The sequence below is a fragment of the Chenopodium album genome, chromosome 20 (assembly GCF_948465745.1).
Source record: "Chenopodium album chromosome 20, dcCheAlbu1.1, whole genome shotgun sequence".
Lineage (NCBI taxonomy): Eukaryota > Viridiplantae > Streptophyta > Magnoliopsida > Caryophyllales > Amaranthaceae > Chenopodium > Chenopodium album.
Genome location: NC_137853.1, coordinates 26,378,098 through 26,404,421, shown reverse-complemented (window position 1 = coordinate 26,404,421; position 26,324 = coordinate 26,378,098). Strand labels below are relative to the sequence as shown.

General features: G+C 36.3%; 2 protein-coding genes across 3 annotated transcripts; one reads left to right on the top strand and one right to left on the bottom strand.

The window, feature by feature from the left end:
• Positions 1 to 6,364: 6,364 nt before the first annotated feature.
• Positions 6,365 to 19,939, bottom strand: LOC145598064 (uncharacterized). 2 transcript variants are annotated; one of them, XM_081654360.1, is made up of 8 exons: positions 19,577 to 19,939; positions 17,975 to 18,092; positions 16,868 to 16,943; positions 15,378 to 15,458; positions 14,475 to 14,611; positions 13,673 to 13,922; positions 9,469 to 9,532; positions 6,365 to 7,114 (listed from the first exon to the last, which is right to left on the bottom strand). In XM_081654360.1, exons 2-8 carry the CDS (start codon positions 18,070 to 18,072, stop codon positions 6,465 to 6,467), a joined length of 1,356 nt encoding a protein of 451 aa, XP_081510486.1. In that variant the 5' UTR covers positions 18,073 to 18,092; positions 19,577 to 19,939; the 3' UTR covers positions 6,365 to 6,464. The 2 variants fall into 2 exon arrangements, with proteins under 2 accessions (XP_081510486.1, XP_081510485.1); XM_081654359.1 differs by having other exon boundaries at positions 17,975 to 18,098; positions 19,577 to 19,938.
• A 1,948-nt stretch (positions 19,940 to 21,887) lies between these two features.
• LOC145596939 (uncharacterized) lies at positions 21,888 to 22,421 on the top strand. Its single transcript, XM_081653131.1, has one exon. The coding sequence runs from the start codon at positions 21,888 to 21,890 to the stop codon at positions 22,419 to 22,421; it is 534 nt and encodes a 177-aa protein (XP_081509257.1).
• The last annotated feature ends 3,903 nt before the right edge of the window (positions 22,422 to 26,324 follow it).

The window sequence follows — 26,324 nt, the reverse complement described above, 5'->3', positions numbered from 1 at the left end:
GGGTTTGTATATATGATGAAGTGAAGAGTGAGAGAACAATAGTCCCACTCCTAATTATATTTAGGGCTTTTAATTTTGATGTGATTAGAAAACTCTATATGGTAGGGCCTTTTTTATGTATTTTTTTAAAAAAAATTTATGGCCCTCTATATTTTGTAGATCGCCTAGAATTATGTAATTGAATATTAGTATATTACAAGTATCAAGACGACATTGAAAGTCTAATTTAGATAGGACTAAATTATATGTGCAAAAAAGTAATTTTATGTCACATGTCGACTTGAGTCACCTGACCCAATGCCATCTTTACAACATATCTAAGGAATTATGGATGCACATAATGATGAGACAGAATTGATTACTATTAGCAACTAATAATACAAATAGATTTGTGTATAAAATTAATAATACTTCATATGTAATAGCCTATATAATACTTCCTCTAATTTTAGATGATTGTCTCATAATTGGTGGACAAGTATCATTAAAATAAAGATGGTTTAAAGTGTCATAACTAATAATTAACTCTTTTTTTTAGTAAAATGGATCAGGATTACTTGAAAACAAAAGGACATTAGGGCTTCGAGTATACAATAATGTAAATATTTATACCACAAGTTCAATCTAGTGTAGGCTAGTAGACCTAGCAAAAGAGTAGCTCAAATCAAGTATGATATGAGTTGATTCATTCAAATTATTAATTGCGTATATTCTATGGTCTAATGAGCTGATTCTAGACCGAGTCTATTCAGCTTTGGGTCTAATTTGGTCATTTTTATTCAGTTAGGTTCGGGTTTATGTTAGTTCAAGTTTATGACAAAGTAATTATGTTGGTTTAGTTTCGAGTTTGATTGTTTAATGTTTAGGTTTCTATTTTCAGTACAAATTTAAACCTAGTTGTTATATGTGTGAACATTTTTTTAAAAAATAATGGTAAGCTAAGTTCCAATATGTTATAGTGATTCTTTCAATTCTTAGTAAATTCAGACAAGTTTCTAGTGATAGTGGTGTTAGAGGAGTTATTGCAAATACAAAATTGCTAAAGTTAAGGAAAGTTAATGTTATTGATACCCAAATAAAGTTAAGGAAAAGAATGTTAATATCACATTAGATTTTTACTTTTGGTCGATTGGGGTCTTCTTTCACGACGGTTTATAGTTTGTGGTTATAAATGTCCAAGGTAATTTCAAGATAGATCTTTTCGGTTTATAGTTTATGTGATTGTGCGGCCAGCCACAATGATGGGATTACTGATTAATGTTATAGAGGTCAGGTTACTCGGTTAAGGTTATATGGTTATTCGGTTAAGGTTATAGAGTTACTCAGTTAATAATATAGGGTTAGTTACTCAATAGGGTTTGGCCGGGATTACTCTATCATTATAATAGGGTTGGGGTTACTCTATCATTACAATAGGGTTATGATAACTCTGTCAGTGTTACAAGGGTTACTTCATTTTTATACAAGTCGCTCGATGCGGCAAGCCACACAAAAAATGCGTTGATTCGAGTTTGCATCATTTTTTGTTTGAGTCAAGTCTCTTTCTCACATTCCATTTAAGTTTGCATGTTTGTTTCAAGTCAAATTTCAGAGTTCGGACCACCGTTTATGGTAAGGCTTGATCTTTAGACCAGGTATATTGAGCCATACACTAACTAAGGGTTCTTTTGAAGTGAGGATTTCATTAACCTTTCCCATTATTTTTCAATGAGTCTAACCTCCAAATTAAAGTTAGACTTTATTATTGGATTGAGTTGTGAGAAATGTCGGTTCATTAAAGTCATTCTACTTCTTAAAAATTAGATTATATTATTGGATAAATCTAGGAAAGATGTTGGTTCATTAAAGTCGTTCTCTTTCTTCAAAATTAGATAACATTATTGAATTAACCTGTGAGAGATGTCGGTTCATTAAAGTCGTTTTACTTATTCATTTACTGTAATCTAATAAGATTAAAAGAAATTGAAAGAGACTAAACACGTGGAAGCTTTAGCTTCTAATATTATGTCTTGTGGTGGGACCTAATTTTAGAGGGATAATACACCAATTGAAGTTATGTGTGTTGGGGGTGACAGAGGCTTCCCTCTTTCATTCCCCCTGGATTATCCACATGACAGGTAGGCTGTCCAAAATCAATCCGCCTAATGAACAGTAATTGCCTCTTTTTTGGTTTGTGAAAATGGGATTGGAATATTCATTAATGTGATTTTAAAGGCATATGAACATATCATTAAGGTGTACATTAGCCATTGTCTTTGGACACTCCCCCTTTAGTGCTATCTATTGTTGATGATGTTTTGTGTCTTTCTTTTGTTTTTTATATGATTGATTTGCATTTGATTGTTGAATAAGTTAGTGGTGTAACTAGGAGCCTTTAAAAAGGGATGCAATTAATATGAATATTACCTCTATAGATAATAAAAAGGCACTTTTATATAAGGTGTATACATGAAATTATCGTGAATCATTAGTTATGTGAAGTTAAACACTTACGAAAGAACTCCATATAATGTAAAGTTATTGCGGGGAAAAGTAGAATTGGAGCATATTTTTTGGGGTGATCTATGTCTAGCTTATTTTTATAAGAGCATTATTGCTCCATGCACCCTTGAATACTCTCAATAGTTTGACTTTGACACTATTTATAAATTCACTTTGATTATTACACTTTTTACCAACATATACATATAAAATAAAATGTTATTCTGCATCGGTGTTAAATTTTAGAAAACCGTCCATCGGTTTTTACCTATGTAAAAAGCCACAATCTTTATTTCTTGTGTTTTTTTCTCTTTATTTTTGTTGATTTATGTTTAATTATAGTCAAGCTTCCTCTTTTAGGAAGAAAGACTCTCCTTGTTTTTCTTCGATCTTTAGTAGATTTTTTTCTTTCGAAAGACGGGTTTTTTTCTTTCTTTTGAAAGAGGATTTGCTTTTTTGCTTAACGGATTGCGGTAAAGTTGCTTCATGGGTAGTGATTTTTGTGGGATTGAAAAATTGGTTAATCCTTCAATTACAAAAAAATGAATCAGGCGAAAATTTTCTTCATAGCTATAACCAATCGATAGACCCCGGATCAAAATGGGATGTAAATCATGAAGAGAGTATGAAGAATGTATGATTTGTGACAATGATTGTAATTTTGCTGAAAGAATGTTTTTATTTGAATTGTGTACCCTTATAAACTTTCAAATTTGTTATGAGTCTAAGTGTATTTGGTGCAATCTTTTACAAACCTTAAGGGTATACGATGCATTTGAAAGTTTTCAGGGGTACACGGAACAATTTCCCAACTTTAAAATGAATGTAACAGTAGTCAAATTAAAAGGATGCAAAATGACTAATTGACTACAACTAAAACAACGAAGGTAATGAGGAAATACATGGTATTGACTACTTAGGAAATACGTAATAGTCCCTCCGTCCCAAATTACTCGCAATATTTTGACTTTTTGCACTATTCACACATCTCACTTTGACCATCTTTTTTAGCTATTATATGAAAGCCAATGTAGTAATGTAAGATGTTGTTGGGTCTATTTTAGTAGATAGTCTAACTATAAACTTTTTATAGCTTTTATAAATATATAACTAAATATACCAACGGTCAAACATGTACATCGACAAGTGTTTCTAGTCAAAATGTTGCAAGTAAACTGAGATAGAGGGAGTACAAATTAATCGGCCTAAAATACATAATGGAGATGTGATAGTCGTTTCATCCATTATTTTTGTGGGCAACTTTGTAATTTTAGTGCTTTCTTCCTCCATCCTCCCCATCCCAGATCTCTCCATCATTTTCAGCTTCCTCCATTAACAACTCCTCCACTCTCCTAATCTTACTCCATTCTCGCAAATCTAAAGCTCCGTTGCTTATTCGAGATGCAAGTTGAAAGTTTCTGCTGCTCTTCTTGCTTGAAAACAAGTATTCAATAGTCTTAGGCCTTGTTTAGTTCAACAAATTTTAACTTACTTTAGAAAAAATAAGTTTAGATCAGATTAGAAAAAATAAATTCAAATCAAATCATCATTTTATATGCGTTTTTTTATCGCTAAATATCTTAAAGGTTATTTGACTTTTACCACCTTCAAATAACCACTTAATTGAATTTACCACCTCCAAAAAAAAAAAAAATTTTACTTTACCACCAACAAAAATTCCAAAACTTTGATTTTACCACCAACTAACGGATTCCGTCCATGAAATCGTTAGTAGGACCCACCTTTTTGATGTTTTTTCTTCATCTTCCTTGATTTCCATATCAACCCAGCCGGCAACGAAATTAACTCACCGTGGTTGGTCGGAATTTCGTGTGGGGGCAAGGGAGGGGTCGGAATTTGGTGTAGACTAGGGAGGTGGTCGGAATTAGGTGGTGGTTAGGGTTTTAGGAGTGCGGATTGGTGATGGCTAGGGTTTTAAGAGTTGTTGGAATTAGGGGGGGTTATATGGGTGGTTGGAATTTGGTGGCTAGGGTTTTGAGGTCGGAAATTGGTGGAGAGGGGGTCGAAATCGAAGCGGTGGATGTGGATGTGCGATGCGGTTGGGGGGGTTTCGGGTGTCCTTGGGCAGGTGCGGTGCGGTGGTAGTGGTTAGGTGGTGGGTTGGTCGTAGCGGTTAGGTGGTGGCTAGGGTTTTGAGGGCGGAAATTGGTGTGAAAGGGGGTCGAATTTGGTGCGGTGGCTGTGGCTGTGTAGTGCGGTGGTAGCTGTTAGATGGTGGGGTTGGTCGTAGCGGTTAGGTGGTGGGGCTGGTCGTAGCGGTTAGGAGGCAGGGCTGGTCGTAGCCGGTCTGGTGGTGGGGGTCCCAGCGGTGGCCGCAACCACCAGTTGATGGATGAGGATTTTTTAAATTTTTTTTTTTGTTTTTTTTTAAAATTTTTGTTTAAAACTTACCCAATAATATGGCGACACGTGTGCAAGGTAGGCCCCACTAACGGATTTATGGACAGAATCCGTTAGTTGGAGGTGATTGGTGGGAAAGTTGATGTTTTATTTTTTTAATGAGGTGGTAAAGTAAATCTTTTTTTTTTTAGAGGTGTTAAATTCAATAAAGTCGTTATTTGAAGATGGTAAAAATCAAAATTTCCTATCTTAAATTTCGTAATGAAATAAATTATGAAAATTACATTTTAATAAAACACACATTATTATGAATTAACAAGACCTCACTCGATATATTTTTCTTTACTGATTATCGTACACATGGTCAAAATTTAGTCCAATCAGATCATTTCAGACTAGACCACATCAGATCATATAAGTAAAAATAAGGCGATAAACAAACCCTTAGTTATATAATTACTGTACTCTCTCGTGTTATAAGTTCAGCTTATTAAAAAATGGGATATTCCCAATGGTAACCCCTAACTTTTGCTACGCACCAATGGTAACCCTCTTGAAAATTAGTTATACAAATTGACCTTAGTTAAGATTTTCATCTCACTCATAACCATATTTCATTAAATAGTTGATTAAAATTAACTATAGTTAGATTTAAAAAAAAAATAATAAAAAAAAACTAAATTAATTCAACCACCATAAACCAGCCACCCCAATTAGCCAGCCACCATCTCCCTTTCCGGCGACCACGACCACCCCCAAACCACGACCTCCCCCAAACCACGGAACCCAAACCGCAACCACGACCACCCCAGCCGAACACAGAACCCTGACAACCCAGCCCAGATCTCCGAACTTAGAACCCCAACCACCCCAGATGGCCGAACCCAAGCCACGATCACCCCAATCACCCCAGACCACCGATCCTCCCTCTCTCTCTTTCTTCTCCGCCCTCTCCTCCACCCTCTCTCTCTTCACCTTTCGCCTTCTCCGATCCCGCCCACAATCGAAACCTCAAACCCTAAACCCACCGCCCCTCCTCGACCAAAACGGCCACAGGAGAGAGAAGGTTGCGAGGTTAGGGTTGGGTCTAGGCGGGGGAAGGGGGGAGGCAATTGTTCGGTGGTTCAGGTGGGTGATTCGGCGGTCTGGTGAGGGATTAGGTTGTTCGGTGGCTCCGGTAAGGTCCCAGTGAGGTTGGAGGTGGGCTGACTAGGTCTGGTGAGGGATGAGGGTGGAGGTGGTGGTTGGGTTGGCGTTTTTTTTTTTTTTTTTGTACAAAGCTAACCATAGTTAACTTTTTTTTAACTACATAACACTCATTAATGTCATAAGTGAGATGAAATTCTTAATTGAGGTCATTTTGTATAATAAAAAAAAGGGGAGGTTACCATTGGTGCGTAGCAAAAGTTGGGGGTTACCATTAGGAATTTCCCTTAAAAAATTAACAAATTAACAAAGACTTAGAATATTACATTGGCAAACCAAAATTTGAATTGACCCTAAAAATGATGTAGAGAAAGAAAATAATAATAATGAAGATGCTGATAAAACCATGGTACAACAAATCTGGTATAAACAGGCACAACTTTATACAATTGACCAGTAATTATAAGTTATGCTGCTCATCGCCCACTACCACTACGATGGCGATGTTTGTCATCTCTATCCCTAACTCTTGAAAAATAATCAGGTTGATCGCCCCTGCTACCGTCTAAATCATTGCTGTGCTCTGGAAAACGTCTACTTGAGTTATACGAAAATGAGCTGTATAATCGGTGAGCTAAGGTATCTTCTGAATCCAAAGGATCATTTCTAACTCTATCACCTGCAGATCTTCCAGTACTAGGACTCCTAGGTGCAGAAACATTTTTTCTTGAGTTGTGGGATGGGGAACTATAGTCGTGGTCATTATACCTCGGTGTATACCTGGAAGCTCTGTCAAAGCCTAATGAATCATTGTCCTTGAAATCACGGTTATTATGCTCTCGGCGTCGTCCCCTACTATAAGACTCTGCAGAATAATTTGAGTAAGTACCATCAACAAACCGATTCCGATCAGAATTGGAAGGTCTAGTTGCCCAAACTCTTTCATCTGCATCATTCGGGATAGGTGCATTTATGCCAGGAAACTTTACACTCATTTTCTGTGGTGTTTCAACATGTTCCGCTTCAAGAATTTCACCCTCCTCTTGCCCCCCCTCCTCTTTGTCCTCCTTAATCTCCTCATCAGAAAATATGGTAATTCCAGAAGGCACATCCTCATCATCTGGCACTGGAATTTCAGTGTTCACAAGATTAGATCATAAAGCAAAATAATAGATCAAAGTTGCAAAGTAATTTGAAATTTAAATGCAAAAATAGGCTCCTAACACAATTTTGCACCAACTCATAGGCAAACTATCCATAAAAAAGCTCCACAAGATTAGTGTGACCTCACATAATGCGGATTTCCAAAGTAAAGCTTTCCGCTAACAGACATGAACACATAATTTCTACATCATCATTCACGCATTATTAATAATTTGGACAGCTAATAATTGGTTTGTGCACCTATTGAAATGTACATAAAGTGTAAGAATATGATCCCTACTGAAAAGAACTTAAAGCAAACGAATATATAGTTAAACCCTTAAAGAACATCGGTTTGACCAGGTGCACCATCTAATTTATGTTTAGATGCAAGTGATTTTAACACAGCCTCAAATATTTTCTTGCCACCTGAAAACTTCAGTGTCGATGTTTGTTTCACACGTGGGAACATGCAAAAGAAGAAAAGGAGAGTGACAAATTCATTTTGGACTTGGTATAATACCTGACAGATGATTTATTCTAAAAAACAAATAGGATATAATAACAAAATGCGAGAAATCAAACAAAAAGAAAGAACCAATTTTACCCTTCCTTTTGAATAAAGTGTCTTTTGAGAAAGAAATAAATAGGACATACTAACAAATACAAACACATTAAGGAGTGAGCATTTCATTATGGATTTAAAATGACTAGAAGTAGTGCACTGAAATTTCGAGTGATAATCTCCATTCACAAAAATGCATGTTTTGCATCATTGAGAAAATGTGGGATGTAATAGATCTCTTTACTTTATAGAACAATCATGAAAATAGCTTCACTCAAGGACAATACCATTTAAGTATTTCAACCAATGTAAGGCACGCTAAAGCAAGAGGAATTCTATTGCGCTTAAGTGTGCCTCTTTAAAGCGAGGAGCACAATATGAACAATTTAAAACATTTGGCTTAAGTTTGCTTCAAATGTGCCTCGGATGCACCTTGTGCGCCTAACCTACGCCAAACCACAAACACCTCAACCAAACCATGTTAAACCTTACCCCCTAGGGCCTTGCGCCATCTTGGGAGGGGGAAGTGAAAACTCTAATTTTCGAAGAAGAAGACCCTCATTAGAGCGAAATAGGTCATGAATCACACTTCTAAACCGGAGAAACTTCAAGAACCTCAAAGGATTTGGGATGTCTTGGGTTGTAATTACATGTAATTAAAGTTGTCTTCTGCCATGGTTGTTAGTGTTTTTGTTTTCAAAGGTGAAGGTTTCAGATTTGATGGTTTTAACTTGATGGTTGTGATCTTGAAAAGAGACGATAGAAGGTTTGTGGTAAGACAGATGGTGTTGACAAAGGTGGGGTAGCGGCGGCAAAGGAGTAAACAACGGTGGGGGTGGTGGCAACGGCGGCTTAGGTACAGATGAAAGACAGGGTTTGGTGGTGGGCCTTGGTCGCTGATTTAGTTAATTGGCCAAGGAGAAGGGTAGGTGGGACAAGGGTGGGTGGGGGTAATTTGTCTTTTGCTTTTCTCTCTCACTCCTTAATATGTGCACCAAAATGAAATGAGTCTTACTAAAAGAAATGGAGGATGTATACAACACACTATGTCATGGGATGTATATAGACACAATTCTTTCTAATTTAGCTGTTATATATCTTCTACATATATTAAACTAAATCATCAATCCATATCTTCAACATCTTCTAACTTCTATATTTGTTAAAAAAAAAATAAATAAATAAAAAAATTAATAATAATAAAGATGAAAAACAGAGATGAACATAAGGTAATATGAACATATCTCATCATTTGCAGTTTTCGTTTTGTTTTTTTTTTTTAAACCAAGAATTTCTATGATGATATTATCCTTCAATTATCCTCCAATCACTATTATCATTAGTCAATCAATTAGTCAATTAAATTTCTTCTTTTGCGTGACTTGCCTTATTCGTCTCTTTCAAAAAAAAAAAAATGAATCAATTAAATTCTTGGTAACTTACTGCAATGTTTTATTACTTCTCTCTATTCACATAATATCCAACCAGTATAATTTATTATATTTTACTCTTTCATGATGCCCACTTATATTATTAATCTTTAATCATACTTTCTCGAATTCTCTTTCATGGACATCATTGTCCTTTTATGAAAATAAATAAATCAACCACTTGCCCACTTACGCAATATAATAATAATACAAATAAATTATCCTTAGACTCCGCGCAATCTCAAGCGATCCTTTTATGTAGGGGTAGGGGAAGAAACATTATACCCACGGGCATGATAAGGAAGGAGAATAATATGCTATTAAATTTGATAATTCACTTACCTAGGTACCCTGGAGGATACCCAATTTCTCTCATTCTGTTAAGCCACGGGGGTGGATCAAATTCCTGTCGAGAAAGAAAAAGAAATAAATCAATGGAAATTTTCAGCTAAGACAGCTAAATGCAATACAGCAAAAGGGAAATTTATAAAATCAGTGCTATATCGTAAATATATATCTTTTTATTATGTACTTTCTCTGTTCCAAAAGTTCCTCACTCTATCCGTTAAATTCAAAACAAATACACATAAAATATTTCTCACTCTTCTCATTCTAACACCTTCTCATTTGTAAATACACACACACACACACACACACACACACACACACGGATCCGAAATTTGGACTTGAGAAAATGACAATTCAATCAATCAATCAATCAAAGCCTTAATCCCAAAAGTGGGGTCGGCTAACATGAACCAAATTTGATTATTCCGTGTAGTCATCAACATAAATCTTTCTCCTCCATCCCTTACGATCCAAAACTTCATCCTCACGTAAATCCATGCACTTCATATCCTTCCTCACTCCTTCCAACCAAGTCATCTTTGGTCTCCCTCTTCCTCGTTTAATCCCTCCATGGTCCCACTCTTCCACTCTTCGCACCGGTGCACCCTCGGGTCTCCGTCTTACATGTCCAAACCAACGCAGACGATTTTCCCTTAATTTATCTACAATGCCCGCCACACCTACTTTCTTGCGAATAACCTCATTTCTGATTCTATCTCTTAAAGTGTTTCCACACATCCACCTTAACATGCGCATTTCCGTAACCTCCATCTTTTTAATATGCTCTTTCTTAGAAGCCCAACATTCTGTACCATAGAGCAACACTGGTCTTATGGCAGTCCTGTAGAATTTTCCCTTCAACTTTAAGGGAATGCTGCGGTCGCATAGCACTCCCGTGGCCGCTCTCCATTTAAGCCACCCTGACTTAATCCTGTGGGTCACGTCTTGATCAATGTCACCATTCTTCTGGATGATCGACCCTAGGTACTTAAAACATTCACTCATGGTCAAATCCTTTCCATCCAAACTCACCACTTCATTGCTTGTCCCCCTCTGAGTGCCAAAACGACATACCAAATATTCAGTCTTACTCCGACTTAGCTTAAACCCTCTAGATTCCAACCTTTGCCTCCATTGCTCCAACTTGACATTAACCCCATCCTTAGTCTCATCCACCAAAACGATATCATCTGCGAACAGCATACACCATGGAACCTCATCTTGAATTGGTCTAGTTAATTCGTCTAGAACCGTTGCAAAAAGAAAAGGGCTTAATGCAGACCCTTGATGCAATCCGATTGTAATAGGGAAATCTTTTGTCAACCCTCCGCATGTCCTCACATTTGTTGACACATCCCGATACATATCCTTAACTAGGTCTACATACCTTCGTGGGATACCTTTCTTCAACATTGCCCACCAAAGTATCTCTCTTGGCACCTTGTCATATGCCTTCTCTAAATCAATAAAGACCATATGAAGATCTTTCTTCTTTACCCTATAAAACTCCATCATTTGTCTTATCAAATGGATTGCCTCCATAGTAGATCTCCCAGGCATAAAACCAAATTGGTTATCTGAAATGCTTGTGCATGCCCTCAACCTTTGTTCAATCACCCTTTCCCACAACTTCATAGTATGGCTCATAAGCTTAATTCCTCGATAGTTAGAACAATCTTGAGCGTCTCCTTTGTTTTTATAAACCGGGACCAAGGTGCTCTTCCTCCAATCTTGTGGGATCCTTGTAGCCGTCCATATCTTGTTGGAAAGGTTTGTTAACCAATCAATACCAATCTTACCCAAACACCTCCACACCTCTATCGGTACCCCATCAGGGCCAACCGCCTTCTTAGGTTTCATCTTCCTCAGTGCAATCTCCACCTCTACTCTCCTAATCCTTCGCACATACTCCATGTTGATTTCTTCATCACTCATAGAGGTATCTCCTATCACAACTCCATTACTTCCATTAAATAATTCATCGAAGTACCCCTTCCACCAGTCCTTGATGTCCTCCTCTTGCACTAGGACCATTTGGTTCTTATCTTTGACACACTTCACCATGCCAATATCCTTCCTTGCCTCTTGTCTTCTCTTTGCCATCTTATAAATGATCCTTTCTCCCTCCTTGGAATCAAGCTTTTCATAAACCTCCTGATATGCCTTTTCTTTTGCTTGGCGAACAGCTGCCTTTGCCTTACTCTTAGCCTCCTTATACGCTGCAAAGGTTTCATCACTCCTACATTTTCCTAAGGCTTGATAGCATTCCCTTTTTTGCTTAATTACTGCTTTCACCTCTTCATTCCACCACGAAGTATCTCTCTGTACCGAAGTTCTTCCCCTTACTTCCCCTAAGACCTCTTTGGCCACTCTTAGGAAACAGTTCTTCATTCGTAACCAGGTCATGTCCGGATCCACCTCTCCATCCCAATCCGCTTCTTCAATTACCTTTTCTGTAAAAACCTTAGCTTTTGCATCCCTTAGGGTCCACCATCTTATCCTTGGTTCTTCTTGTCTAACTTTTTTCTTCGCCTTCTCTTTCAGACGAATAGTCATTACCAATAGCCGGTGTTGGGTGACCACACTCTCCCCTGGGATAACCTTACAGTTTATGCAACTTTGTCTATCTATGCTCCTTGTGAGCAGGAAGTCTATTTGAGTTGCATTTGCTCCATTCCGAAAAGTTATCAAGTGTGAATCCCTCTTCTTAAACCAAGTATTAGCCAAAATTAAATCATATGATTGGGCAAAATCCATAATAGCTTCACCACCGGCGTCCCTCTGCCCATACCCAAAGCCTCCATGGACACTCTCATAGCCATCTCGGCTCGCCCCAACGTGCCCATTTAGATCCCCTCCAATATATAACTTCTCTGAGTGGTGGACACCCTGCACCACCTCGTCTAGGTCCTTGATAAACCAGCGTTGAAATATAGATATAGGAGAAAATGACAATTCAAAAACAAAAATGCCTCCATTTTTTTTAGTTGACACCTTTCTTTCATCACACTTATCAATGCACAATATTAACAATTAATATCTACAATTATCAACATTGCAAAATTACAAAAAACGGATGTTAATAAAATTTACATCGAAACAATTCAAACAAGATCCTAGATGACTATGTTTTATCATATTCCCTCCGTGTTTTTTTCTAAGTGTAACACTTACCAAATTCGGCCGTGTTTTAATAAGTGTTACACTACAGCAAAAAGCTACATTAAAATATTGAATCTCTCTTCTCTCATGGTCCCCACCCAAACCCACCACTACTTTTTTTTTAATTATTTATTTCCTCTTACATTCATTACTTTTCAATAAACTATTAACTCCAATATCTTTCTTCTATAATTTTTTAATACTCCAACTACCCCACTTACCACTTATTTTATTTAAGTCAATTAAATTGCCTAAAACTATGTGCCGGTCAACAACACTTAAAAAAACACGGAGGGAGTAGCTAAAAATCACAAAAGCTAATCACAGTGTAGGATTTAAATGGTGCAAAAGGCAAAGTGTGTAAACTAAATAAACAAAGGAAGTAATTAATATGGTGTTAATTTTAACATTTTACAATATTTCAAAAATAATTTTGCCAGCCAGGTTGAGTGGTAAAAATATTACATGGTGAGGATTAAAAAAAACACAATTTTAGTACAAAGAGAGTAATAAGTGAAAGGAATATAAAACAAAGGGGAAAAAAAAAAAAAAAAATTTGTTATTCTTGTATACTATTTACCCAATGTTCTTGGGCAACAAAATTTAGCTCACTGTTTTATTAGGACAATGGTATATTACAACTCTATGATAATATACATATCAAATAGAACCAACTCAAAGAAGAATAGCATAAAAGTAGCTTCAATTATATTTGGGAACATATTAGATAAATGGACAGCTAAAGTGATGCAGTACACATTATTAATAATGCAGAAACTATATATTATAATCTAAGCAGAATGAACATTTTGACCAGCTTAAAACCTAGCAGCAAAAAAAGATAAACTACAACAAAACAAAATGAAGCAAACCAATCACTGCTCTACATCTGATTACTAATTTTCTTTATGTAGTTAGCTTTTACATAATACCAAGGATTTTTAAATCAACAAACACACACTTACAATTTCCACCATATTGGACATGAATTGTATAGCTTTAAAGGTACACATCAGCTAACTAGGATATATCTTACCCCAAGACCCAAAAGTCGTCTTGTTTCTGCATCAAGAACACCAGGCCTTAATCCCTCATACTTACCGCCAGGGGTGTCTTGATAATATCTAGTAGGATTGCGCGTTCCAGCTGTTTGATTACGCTTAGACTTGAGCTGCTTGCGAGAGTTATTAACAGCTGAATTGTCCCTAGGCTTTGGGCATTCTTTAAGAGAATGACTATAAGAGCCACAATTAAAACAACGAGGGGCATCCAGTAGCTCCGATCCCCTAGAATGTTGACAAAGAAAACAGAAATCTACAACATCATGGAATAGCTTGAAGACAACATCAATCAAAGCATGTATGACAAGAAGACAATCCTGGAAACTATACGGAACATATGGACTGGTAAAAAAAAAAAATAAGGAAGACAGGCAATTGTAAACATGAATGAGCTTTTGAGTCTAAATTATCAGCCAATTTTGTCAGCAACAACTTTGATTCAACCTTTTCAAAAAAAAGTCACTCTTTATAGGAGTACAACATGCCTAACTCAGAAAAGTGAAGAGAGAAGATTAGTGTGGCCTACACCAATTTTAAAATGATGAAAAGATTTGTTTTTTTCTCTTTCAAAGTTGCAATATGTCTTGATTTTAGTTAATAGAGTAAATTATTTAATACACAGGTATTGACAAATGCTCCAACCTCACATAACATAAGAACCAGCCAAAATTCAGCTCATGATTGGGAAATGGTCAAGAGATCAATAAGTAGAGCATGGTAACCCATTGCAAGCCTACTACCACTACAACAGGAAGTCAAAAAAAATAAAATCATTACCCCTCCAAGTTACTTGATCCATCAACTGACATTGAACCCAATGCAAATTCACGATCATAAAGAGGCACAAATGCATCCTCAACTGGCTTAAAATCCTCGTCTTCTGGCTTCCTTATTTCATCCTCCATCCAGAAGTTCTACAATCAGGAAAAAAACCAAAAAAAAAAAAAAAAAAAAAAAAAACCTCTGAAAACTCTGCATAGGCACATAATGTAAATCAACACCTCAAATTGAGAGCAAAACCAATACACTGAATATCCAGTTTGGAACTACCATTGGTGAGCTATACACAGTCTAGAACTAACATTGGTGAGAGGTCCATATACACATCGTTACCACCCGTCTACAAAAAACAATGCATCACATGTATGAACAGCCTTAAAATTAAATTTTGATAGCCTCTATCACTTGCAAATTAAGTCTCAACCCTTTTATTCTATTTTCGAAGCTGCCCTATGACAATTTGCCAAGTTTGATTGAAACAGATATATGTCAGACAAGCTCATTCTATGATCGTCAACTCGTCAAGTACATTGGTAAGGTGGTTCACTTGTCACTAAAGTCTTTAATGAAAGTTACAGAGGGAAACAACATTAGGTGTGCTGACTGTGTGAAACTAAAAAATCTAGTTTGAAGGCAAAGGTGGAAGCACAACGGAGTAAACTGTGTAGATGCTAAAATACTCTTAGAGAGGCGTTTCTAGATGACAATGATACAAAAAAATTAGTCATGACTCATGCATTCAATACATAAACAATCGTAAACTCAGAATCTCACAAAAATGAAGATGCATGAAAGAGATTATTGGTGCAATTAATGCCATCTAGGCCATCTACCCATTCCTAATGTACTGCTACAAAGCAAATTGTTACCATAAAATAAGATGCAAGTGAATACACTCACCACAACAGTATTCATTTCTGTGCCAATATCTAACGCTGGAAAGTATGTTCCTTCCCCAGTTTCTGATCCTCCATTTCGATCCTGTATAAGTTAGACATCCAAACTTACAATCAAAAATAAGAACATAGCAGTGAAAATTGCTCATAAACAAATGAACCAACAGAAACACTGAAAAAAAAAACCAAGGCTTTATTACTAACACATTAACTTTAATAACCTATTTCACTCCTAATCACCTTGATGTACCTAAAATCTCTTCTATGCATTGACAATGTTATCCCAATGATTAAAATAATTAAATTCACTTTGTGTAGAGAAGTCCTAATAATTTCATTTTATTTCTATGTAGGGAAAATTTTGTCAAAGGCAACCTTTTGTAAATGGTATAAATTAAATAACTAAATCATTGGCAAGGAAGGGTCCCAATTTGGCGGGTGATAAGGCAAGGATGGAGATAAAAGTAATACCCGCCATGGGTGATGGGGTTGGGGGTGGATCCTATGTACTTGCCCCAAATCCGCCACAACCTGCCTGCTCCACCTCCAACTACCCCACCCCACCCCATACCTCGAAAAATAATACCCCTTCATAACATCAAAGCTCACAATCATCCAATACCTGCTTTAAAATAAGAAATACTAAGTCTAATAATAGAGTTTCATCTTTATATTAATTTTGTGAACTTAGCTTGGCGATTTGCCCAATTAAGAGGGTGCTTATTTAAATTAGAATGAGTACCACATCTTCAAAATTTGTACCCTTCCCACGGAATATAAGCTATGATAAAATGCAAAACAATGAGTGCTAAATTGAACAAATGCATGGAAAAGACTCTTATTGATACAAATTATTACATTATTGGTACAATTTCGGTTCCAACAAAGAAGTTAAAGTACCAACAAAGCCAAAACCCTAATTGGTATTAAGTAAGCACTACTTTAGTACATGGACCCCGTGTGACAAAACATTGGATGGATTTCTTCTGGGAAGTTAAATATTAATTTTAGACTTTGAGAAAAGGTGGCTTTATAAATAAAAGTATAAAGGTAATAATTTTAAAAACATTGTTTGCAAAAAGTAGTTAATGATAGCTTCTCTAAAGATATGATGATTTTTAGTAGTCAGGTCAAAGTAGGTTTAATACACTTTGAACATTAATTTTTTGGTAATTTAGGTCTGGTATAAAAGTTTTTCAAGTCACTATAACTTTTTCATGAATCGGTTTTTGGATTGATTTGCATTCAAGTTGATTTTTGACAAGGCATTATTTGCAGTTGACACTATGGGCATGTGACATAATAACGAAGATAGCACTAGATAAATTAGGGGGGAAAAGCTACAAATAGCGTATAAGGGGGAGAAGCAAATTTATTGTTGTCAAAAAAGCTGCCCATTCTAGTGGTATAAGAGAGAGAAGCAACCTTAGTGTTGGATAAAAATATAAAGAGCGAGAGAGGGGAAATCCACAAGCTAGAGTGATGAGAGCTTACTAGAGTTCCAGAAGAATTCTGAACATGCCACTTTGACCACTCCCGTAACAACTCCTCAAGCTTCTGTTTACTTTGTCTGAAATGAAATTGACCCATAAGGCTCTAACCTACAAAAAATTGCAACCTAACACAAGAATATATATATATATATATATACATATATATACATATATATACATATATATATATATATATATATATATATATATATATATATACATGTATATATGTATATGTATATATATATATATACATGTATATATGTATATGTATATATGTATATGTATATATATATATATACATGTATATATGTATATGTATATATATATATATACATGTATATATGTATATGTATATATATACATGTATATATGTATATGTATATATGTACATGTATATATGTATATGTATATATGTACATGTATATATGTATATGTATATATATATATATATATATACACACACACACACACACACACACACACATTTGGTGATTTTGGTCCTTCTCAACAATACTGAGTAATGAGCAATACAACACTAAGGGCATAAGTGTAACCTTCATTCTACAGTGACTATGCAGCTATGCTTCTTTGTTTTTGTTATGGGGAAGCATTACCTTAAGATTCCCATTACCAACTCATGATTAAAAAGATTTCACTTACAAGATCGACTCTTTCGCCATACAGAAAATTCTCTCATTTACCCTTCACAATTTTCCCACCCTTCACAATGAACACTTTTCATCAGTTAATTCTTAAACAGTTGCCACTATGCTCAAAATATCATATCAAATGCCCCAATGACTTATTTACCCGTAGACTTTTATCATAAGAAGAGAGTCCAACAGATCTTTCAAACTGAAAAGGACTAAAGGAGGGGTTAACATGTTTCCTTTTACTCTGAACTTTCTTTTTTTCCTAAATATTTGTTTAAATACATCCCTGTCACCACAGCCCATTCCTCCCCACCCCCCCCCCCCCCACCTCACCCCCCCCCCCCCCCCCCCCACTCCCACCCCCATAACAATAATAATGGGAATGAGAAAACACCCTTCAACTACTCTAAAAAATAAAAAATAAAAAAAGAAAGCAACAATCTCAAACCAACCTTGACAAGCAACGATATTTGACATAAACAGATGGCTGCTGCTCATCAGATGGCTGCTGCTCATCAGATGGCTGCTCCTCATCCGATGTCATTTGCATTCTCTTAAGACACGATAAAGCTGTAGCTGGCATTGTGAAATATAGGTCACAAATTCAAAACATCTTAGGTTCATGAAATTAAAAATATAACAATATGCATAGCAATTAACTCATACTTTGTTAACAAATAACAACTCCCATCAGCCAATTGCACATGAATAGCAAGTCCAAAATCAGCTAACAAAAGACAGATGCAACAAAGAAAATGATATTCATAAAACTTTAGGATTCGACCAATATCTATCTTTAACAGGCACATCCCTATTCTAGGGCAGGAGAGGTGAATGCTCTGTGGCTATGATTGAAATCCAGGCCCATTGAAGTCTGCTTCAGAGTTCGGGGAAATAGCATGCCTATTGTCATTAACCAATTCTCTGTTAAGCTTCCTGGCAATAATCTGCCTTAGATTGGGCAATCTTATAGCCCCTGGGGAGAATGGGCCCAGATTTGTAGTTCCATCCTAACATTATCGGGCTAAAAACTATAACCTGCAAATTTATTCTGGTTGGTTGAAGTGACTCAATGGTATGGACTATTGATCCCTTGCTAATCATATAATTCTTAAGAGGGGGTTCATTAGGGGGGCGCTAAACCTTAAGGCCAACCCAGAAAAACCGTACTCCCTCCGTCCCTAAATTACATTCCTGGTTTGTATTTTGGGTATTCCAAAATTACATTCCTCCTTTCCATTTTTAGTAAGTTTTTTTTCAAATATCCCAAATCAACTCTCTTTTTTTGTTGTACATTTAATGCTTTCTTACTCTTACTATCCTAATCTCACTCTTATTTTCTCTCTCCATCGTTTTTCTCAAGTTTGTACTTCCCATAACTAACCTAATGAATATGATTGGTTCTTAGTTTTCAATTAGAAGCATGTTATTGGTCCTATTTTTTGCAAAGGATTGATGACATGACATCATTAATTATTAATCTATCTTTGTTTTATTCAAAGACATCATTTAAAGTTTTGTATTTCACATTGAAATATTTCATTATTGTTATTTGTCTTATACTTTCTTCCTTAATTCCCGTGTAATTTTACAAACAAGAATGTAATTTAGGGACGGAGGGAGTAGATACGATGCGAGTTCAATAGAATTTAGGCAGGCTCAGCTCGAGCTGAAACTCAACTAGCCTCAAAACCCAAGCACAGCTCGGGCCTCAATGGAATCAAATTTGACTCGAACAAAGAAAATCAATAGTTTCTGAGGCTCGAACAATGCAACACATTGGCAATCAAATTTGACTCAATCATCAAATTAGAGTCAAAAAAATCACATCAAATCTTCTCGCTTAGAATATCAATGTACAATGCACACAACAAAATTCTAGCAACAAAATTGTTCGTTATAAATATTCATAGCTTCAGTAAGTATAGCCAATAGTTCAATAACCCGCCTAATAAAAACCCTAAATCGACTGTATTGACAATTGAATCAGCGATATTGTGAAACAAAACCCTAGATTTGGGATTGAAATTCAATGTTAACAAACAAAGAATTACCTCAGAAATTGCTTCAATGGGGGAGAAGATCAGAAGCCGCTTCAATGGAGAAGTCAGAGCACGCTTCAATGGAAACTCAAGAGCACGCTTTGAAGTTTTAATGGAAGAGAGAGAAGGTGCAGTGTAAAAGTGAAAAGATCTAATGCGGTAATGCACTTGCCTCTAAAATTGAAAAACAGGATGATGATTAATTACGTACATGTAATATTGTAATATCAGTGAAATTCCCGGATTTTTTATGGAGCATTACCAAACCAAGCCTATTCGTGAAAGTATTTGATGCTCGATTTGGTTAAAACTCAAAGTTTGGCTCGAGTTCGGTTTCAGCTTAAGATCTTAATAAAGCAAGATCTGAAATATGAATGGATTGACTCGAAAACTCATGAACAAGCTTGACATAATTTTCTTTTTGAAAATTTTATTATAAAAAGCTAATTTGTTACCTAAATTAAATTAATTGATTTTGCAAAATAAACACACAAAAGAGTGGTTCATTTGCAAAATCACAATAATACTTCTAATATACATTTGCCCATGAATATGGGTTACCTTTCTGAAATACCTCGTGATTAGCATGACAAAAGTTTGTGATAGGGTCATAACAGTGTGTTGCTATTTGCTATAACCAAACTTTTAATCAAATTTTAGATGAATACTTTAGTCAACAAATTTTGGCATAGAGAATTACAATGAGTAGTTAATATGAATGATTTGATGTCGAGATCACCCTAAAGATTTTCATTTTTCCTTTTTTTTTAATCACAAACCTTAAAGATTTTAATCGAGTTAATTAAGATATACTTTTCACATAATTCTCAAAATTTAGGAAATGAGGAAAGAAAACAGAAGATGATTATAAGACGGGTTTTTCTATACATAGGCCTAAGAAATGCATAATAAACAACAATTTCATAGTATTCATGCTTTTTTTCTTATTCCAATGAAATCTAATATTATTATTGAATTAAAAAAACTGATTCATTTAATGTAGTGTTATTGATAGGATAAATTGTTATAACACTACATTTAATAACACATTTAATGCTTGTTGTTATACTATGAGTACGTTAGGGATGTTAGTGGAGCGGGTCAAGTAGGAGACCCGCCCCATCCCCGCCCCATTGGTCCCGGTTTGGCGGGTGGTGGGGCTGGAATGGAGATAAAAACCGTACCCTCCATGAATGATGGGGCGGGGTGGAATTTAGGTTGTACCCGCCCCATCCCCGCTCCGCCCCATCCCCACCCGCCTCGCTTTATACCCGCCCCATCCCCACCCCATACCCATCTATATATTTTTTTTTAAAAAAAAAAATTACTTCCTCCGTTTTCTTTTACTTGCAACACACCTTTAAAGCACGCAGTTTTAGGAGATGATTAGTGAGGGTAAACGAGTGATTTTATCAATATAATTTTTACACGAAAATTAGAATAGGGGTTAATTATCATTTGTAAAAATTATAATGAAAAATTTGTCCGTTTACATTACATAAACCCGACCTCAAAAAACGTGCCACAAGGTTGTGTGCAAGTAAAATAAAACGGAGGAAGTATATGCTTTTATACTATTTCATATAAATAATTATGTCAAATAAAGTAGTAAATTTAGTACATAATAATAAATTTATAATATATAAAAAAAAAAATTAAAAGTGTAATATAAACAATGATTTTTTTTTTTGTTGTAAATTAAATTATGTATTGATGTTGTATTTGGGAGGCGGGGGTTAAGCGGATCGTGGGTGGGGATTAGGTGGGGGTGGATATCCAAGTGGGAGTGGGGCGGGGATGGTTTTAAAATTGGACCCGGCGGGACGGGAATGGGGATGAGTTTAAATTTGGACCCTCTGTGGGGATGGGGATGGGGATGGAGATGAGAATATTAAGCGGAGATGGGGATGGAAAGTTAAAATCCGCCCCGCCGCGTTGACATCGATCTTTAGAGTACATAGTAAACATTAGTCAACAAGGAGATTTTATTTCCTCAAGGTTTTCCTTGGGAGGGTTTCTTTTAGTCGCATGGGGCTAGGTTTTCTTGTTTTTCAAGGCTTTTCTCGATTGTGGATAGAGATTTCTCTTCTGTTTTGCGTGATTTTTGTTCCTTTATAGCATTGGTTTTCTTGTTCTTGGTCTTGTACATTCAATTATGGGAGATAGTTCTCAAACCCTTATCGTGGTAGGGAAGGAAGGGGATGAGAATGGAAATAAGGAGACTATAACAAACATTGATTTGAATGACGCGATCGATTGGGATGATGCAGGTGAGGATGACGATGATGCTCGTGTTAAACTGGCCTTAGTCGGAAGAATTTAGATGAGTCGTAATATTAATAATAAAGCCTTTATCGCCACTATCAAAGAGATTTGGCAACCTAAACATGGTGTGAACATTACTAATATTGGCAAAAACCTTTTAATGTTTCAATTCTACCATTGGAGAGACAAACATAGGGTGATTGATTATCAACCATGGCACTTTGATAGGCATGCGCTGATTCTTGGCGAGACTGTAGACTCAGTAAAGCCCTCTAAAATTCAACTCTTTCATTTGCCAATGTGGATTAGGGTGTACAATCTTCCTCTTAAAGGTCGTCTATATATTGCTTATGTTGAAAAAATTGGTAATAAATTGGGAGTTTTTGTGAAATTGGATAATGCTGCTCAAGTGGGAATTGATAAATCGATTAGAATTCGTGTTCTAATTGATGTGAGAAAACCTCTAAATAAGAATGTGAAATTAAAGCCGAGAGGGGGTATTGAAGAACTTTTTGAAGTGCAATACGAGAATCTCTCTTTGTTCTGTTATTGTAATGGACTTATGGGACATGGGATCGATAAAGGATTGTGATGAGCACAAAGAAACTGATAATCCGAGTATCGCTTTTGGGGCATGGATGAAAGCCTCTCCTTGGAAGTATAATGCATGACTCAATCAGAATCAGGAAGGGGCAGATAAGAAGGGTGTACGAGGGCCCTGTTTATTACAAAGATGAAGCAAAAATGTTCGAATCCGGAAGTGTCTGCCAAGGTACAAGAAGTGGCAAGTAAGATAGGGGAGGTGGAGTTGTGCGCTGATAGCTCTGCTATAGCACATAGGGCTTGTGATGACTCGGGGAAGAAAACAGGGAGTGAAGTTTTTTTGTTCACTAGTGGAGAAACTATGAACTTAGAGAAGGTGCAACCTGAGATGATAGTAGTAAAAAGGGAGGTGGGAAGGAGATAAAAGGGTGGAAAAGAATGCAGAAAGATGATGATCATAGTATGGGGAGTGACTTGTTGCTTGCTGGTGGAAAAAGGAGGGAGTGTGAACTTTGATCAAAATAATGTTGCAGCTTTGACTAGTGAGGAAAAGGGAGGGAATAAAAGGAGAATGATGTCTGTATCTGCTGAAAAAGTGGCAAGCCCCACTACTTGGGCTCTCGGTGATAGATGAGTTACATCCTCTCTTGGAACTGCAGGGATTTGGGGAGTATTGTTGTAGTAAATGCGTTGAAACACATTATTTTTCTAGAAAATCCCCAAATTATTTTTCTTTCGAAAATTAAGTTGAAAGCTTTTGAGATGGAAAAAATAAAACAAAAAATAAAGTTTACTTCGGGTTTTATAGTAGAGTGTTAAGGGGAGGGAAGGAAAAGGACGGGGGTCTGGCTTTGCTGTGGAAGAATGATTTGCATGTGGCAGTGAAGCCTTATTCCTTAAATCATATTGATGTTTGGGTGGGCTCTCAAGGTGATGATGAGTGGAGGTTTACCAGTTTATGCGGGCATCCGGAGGACGAAAACAAGTATAAGACCGGTCAACTTTTGGAGAGCTTAATATATGGTGTCAAATGATAAGCCATGGATGTGTGGAGGGGACTTTAATTTGATGCTTCACTCTTGGGGAAAAAAAGGGAGGCAAAAGTTTTTGTTTAGAGAAGGCTGAGATTTTGCGCAATGCTAGCTATGAGCTTATGCCATTTTGAGGATTTGGGATTTATTGGCCATAGTTACACTTGGACTAATAAAGGGGTGGGGAGGAAAATATACAAGAGAGACTTGATAGATTTTTTGCAAATCAGCTTTGGAAAGAGATGTTTATGGGTTCGTTTGTTACCCATCTCACTAAGAGAAGGTCGGACCATTTACCTATCTCCCAATGTATTAAAGAAGCAGTGCCAAAGCAAAAGAAAATAAAAAGAAAAAGTAAAATCGTTTTGAAGAAATGTGGCTCCGTGATGAGAATTGTGCTGAGATTATTATTTTAGAGGCTTGGGAGCGAGGAAGTGACTTATGTTTGAAAATCACCTTTGCTTCTTCGTGTTTAATTGCATGGAGTAGGGAGCGTGTAAAACTCAAATGAAGCATTTGATGGGTGAATATCAATCGGAAGAAGTAATTTCTCGGATGCGGGCTTTAGATGATCGTATGGATGAGCTTGAAAAGAGGGAAAAAATGTACTGGAAGCAACGTAGTAGGCAAGAATGTTTGAAGAACAGTGACAAAAATACATCCTTTTTTCATCACAAGGACAAACAAAGAAAGGCAAGGAATGATATTCGTCACATTAAGGATACGGCTGGCAATTCCTACGCTGATGAAGAGCTGATTTTAAGAGGCTTTTTGTTTATTTTGAAGATCTCTTCGCAAGAAGCAGTAACATTGAAACTGAGCCAGTGATGGAGAAAGTGGCGTGTATTTTTGATGAGAGGCAATATACGAGCTTGCTTGCCCCATTTAGTGCGGATGAGGCTCGAGATGCGCTTTTCCATATGCATCTGACTAAGGCTCCTGGCCGATGGTATGTCTGCAATTTTTTTTCAGAAATTTTGGGACGTTGTTGGGAATGATATAGTTGGGAAAGTGTTAGATATTTTAAATAATAATGGGGATTTAGGTTCTATTAATCAGACTCATATTGTTTTAATTCCAAAAAAGAAAGAGGAAAGTTTCCTGTTGATTATAGGCCTATTAGTTTGTGTAGTGCTGTATAAATTGTCACAAAGGTACTAGCAAATAGGTTGAAATTGGTGCTTCTGTACATTATTCATGAGTCGCAGAGTGGATTTGTTCCGGGGTAGTTGATTACGGATAAAGTGTTGGTGGCTTATGAATGCTTCCATTATCTCAAGGAAGAAAAAAATAGGGAAGAAAGGCTATCTTGGGCTTAAACTTGATATGAGCAAGGCATATGATAGAGTTGAGTGGGAATTCTTACAGAAGATGATGCTAAAATTGGGTATGTCGGATTCTTTGGTGGGGTTGGTGATGAAGTGTGTTAGTACGGCCTCTTTTGATGTTCTAGTTGATAGCCAACCATCGAGAAAGTTCAAGTCTAGTCGAGGTCTCAGACAAGGAGATCCTATCTCCCCTTTCTTATTTATATTGTTTGCAGAGGGATTGTCGACTTTACTTAGAGATGCAGATGTAACGCCCTAGAAATTCCTTTCCTTTAAAATACCTGTTTTGCTCTTTAAAACTCGAAATAAGAAAATCTAAGACGTTATCGCCACCGCGAAAACGGCTATGACAACTATCAAAGACACACATCGGAAGAATAAATTCAAAACCATTTAAAACAAGTCAACATAAAAAGTCAACCAGACAAAAGTAAAGTAAAACCAAAGTCAAATAAAATCAACCTACAACTTAGAACCATTGTAGGCCCTTATTAAAAACAAAACCAACTTCAAAACTTTGCGTTAGTCTCATGAGTAATAATCTCATATAATAATCAAAGCATTAAACACATTTGTAGGCGTCGTTCGAAATGCGCCTACGTTAAAGCATGTGTGAATATGCTTGACACTCATAGGAAGTGGGAATTGACATATACGATTAGGGACACGATTAGGGACAAGGAAAGTAGGGATCCGCCAACAAGTTTTTAAGGAACTTGTAAACCGTTCACGGATCATAAAAGGCAACCACAAAAAGGGACAACGAAAGGCAACAACGATTGACCTGTGAAGGTTACACCCCATTCATAATCCATGAGATTACTAACTCCATATGGTTCGGAACCACGAAAGGAGGATCGGGAATGATGGTACGAAGTGAGTCATGGAGTCACATTCGCCCGTATTGGCCTCTACTCGATTCTTATTGTGAAAAGTATTCCTGCGATCTCAAAGGTATGCAAACAAATTTTCAATTTGCTCCAAACTATTATTATGCTAAATTGGTTGAATATTAATGCACACATATAATTTTAAAATATTAGTGATCACTTAATTAAATAACAAGATTAAAAAGGAACCTAAACCGATTGTCCAAATCATCTTATTAAGCGTGATATTCAATTACATATTCCCTTTAACATGCAATATGGTGATCATAATAAATAATAATAGAATAAACATTAATATTGGAAGCAATTTAACAATAATAACGTTAGTCAAATCGAATAATAATAATAATCATGATATTAACAATATAAAATAAGATAAGTAATTAAATTAATTAATTACTCACATTCCGCGCGTTCCCTTAAATTGCTACATCATGAATAAATTGTTAGTAACTTCAATAAAAATATAAATCAAATTGAAATTAAATTAAATAAAAGGTAGAGTTGATATGGTCCAAACCCTCAGTTAATTATACCTTTCACGCCTTGGTTTAAGGACGGAACTTCGGGTCAAGTATGGACTCCTTGGAATGCTCAATGGATGTATTATGGAATAATAAGAAGGCTAGAAATTAGGTTAAAGAGGGAGAAGAGAATGATTTTTTGGTGTAGGGAGAGAGAGAATGATTCTTTGGTGTAGGGA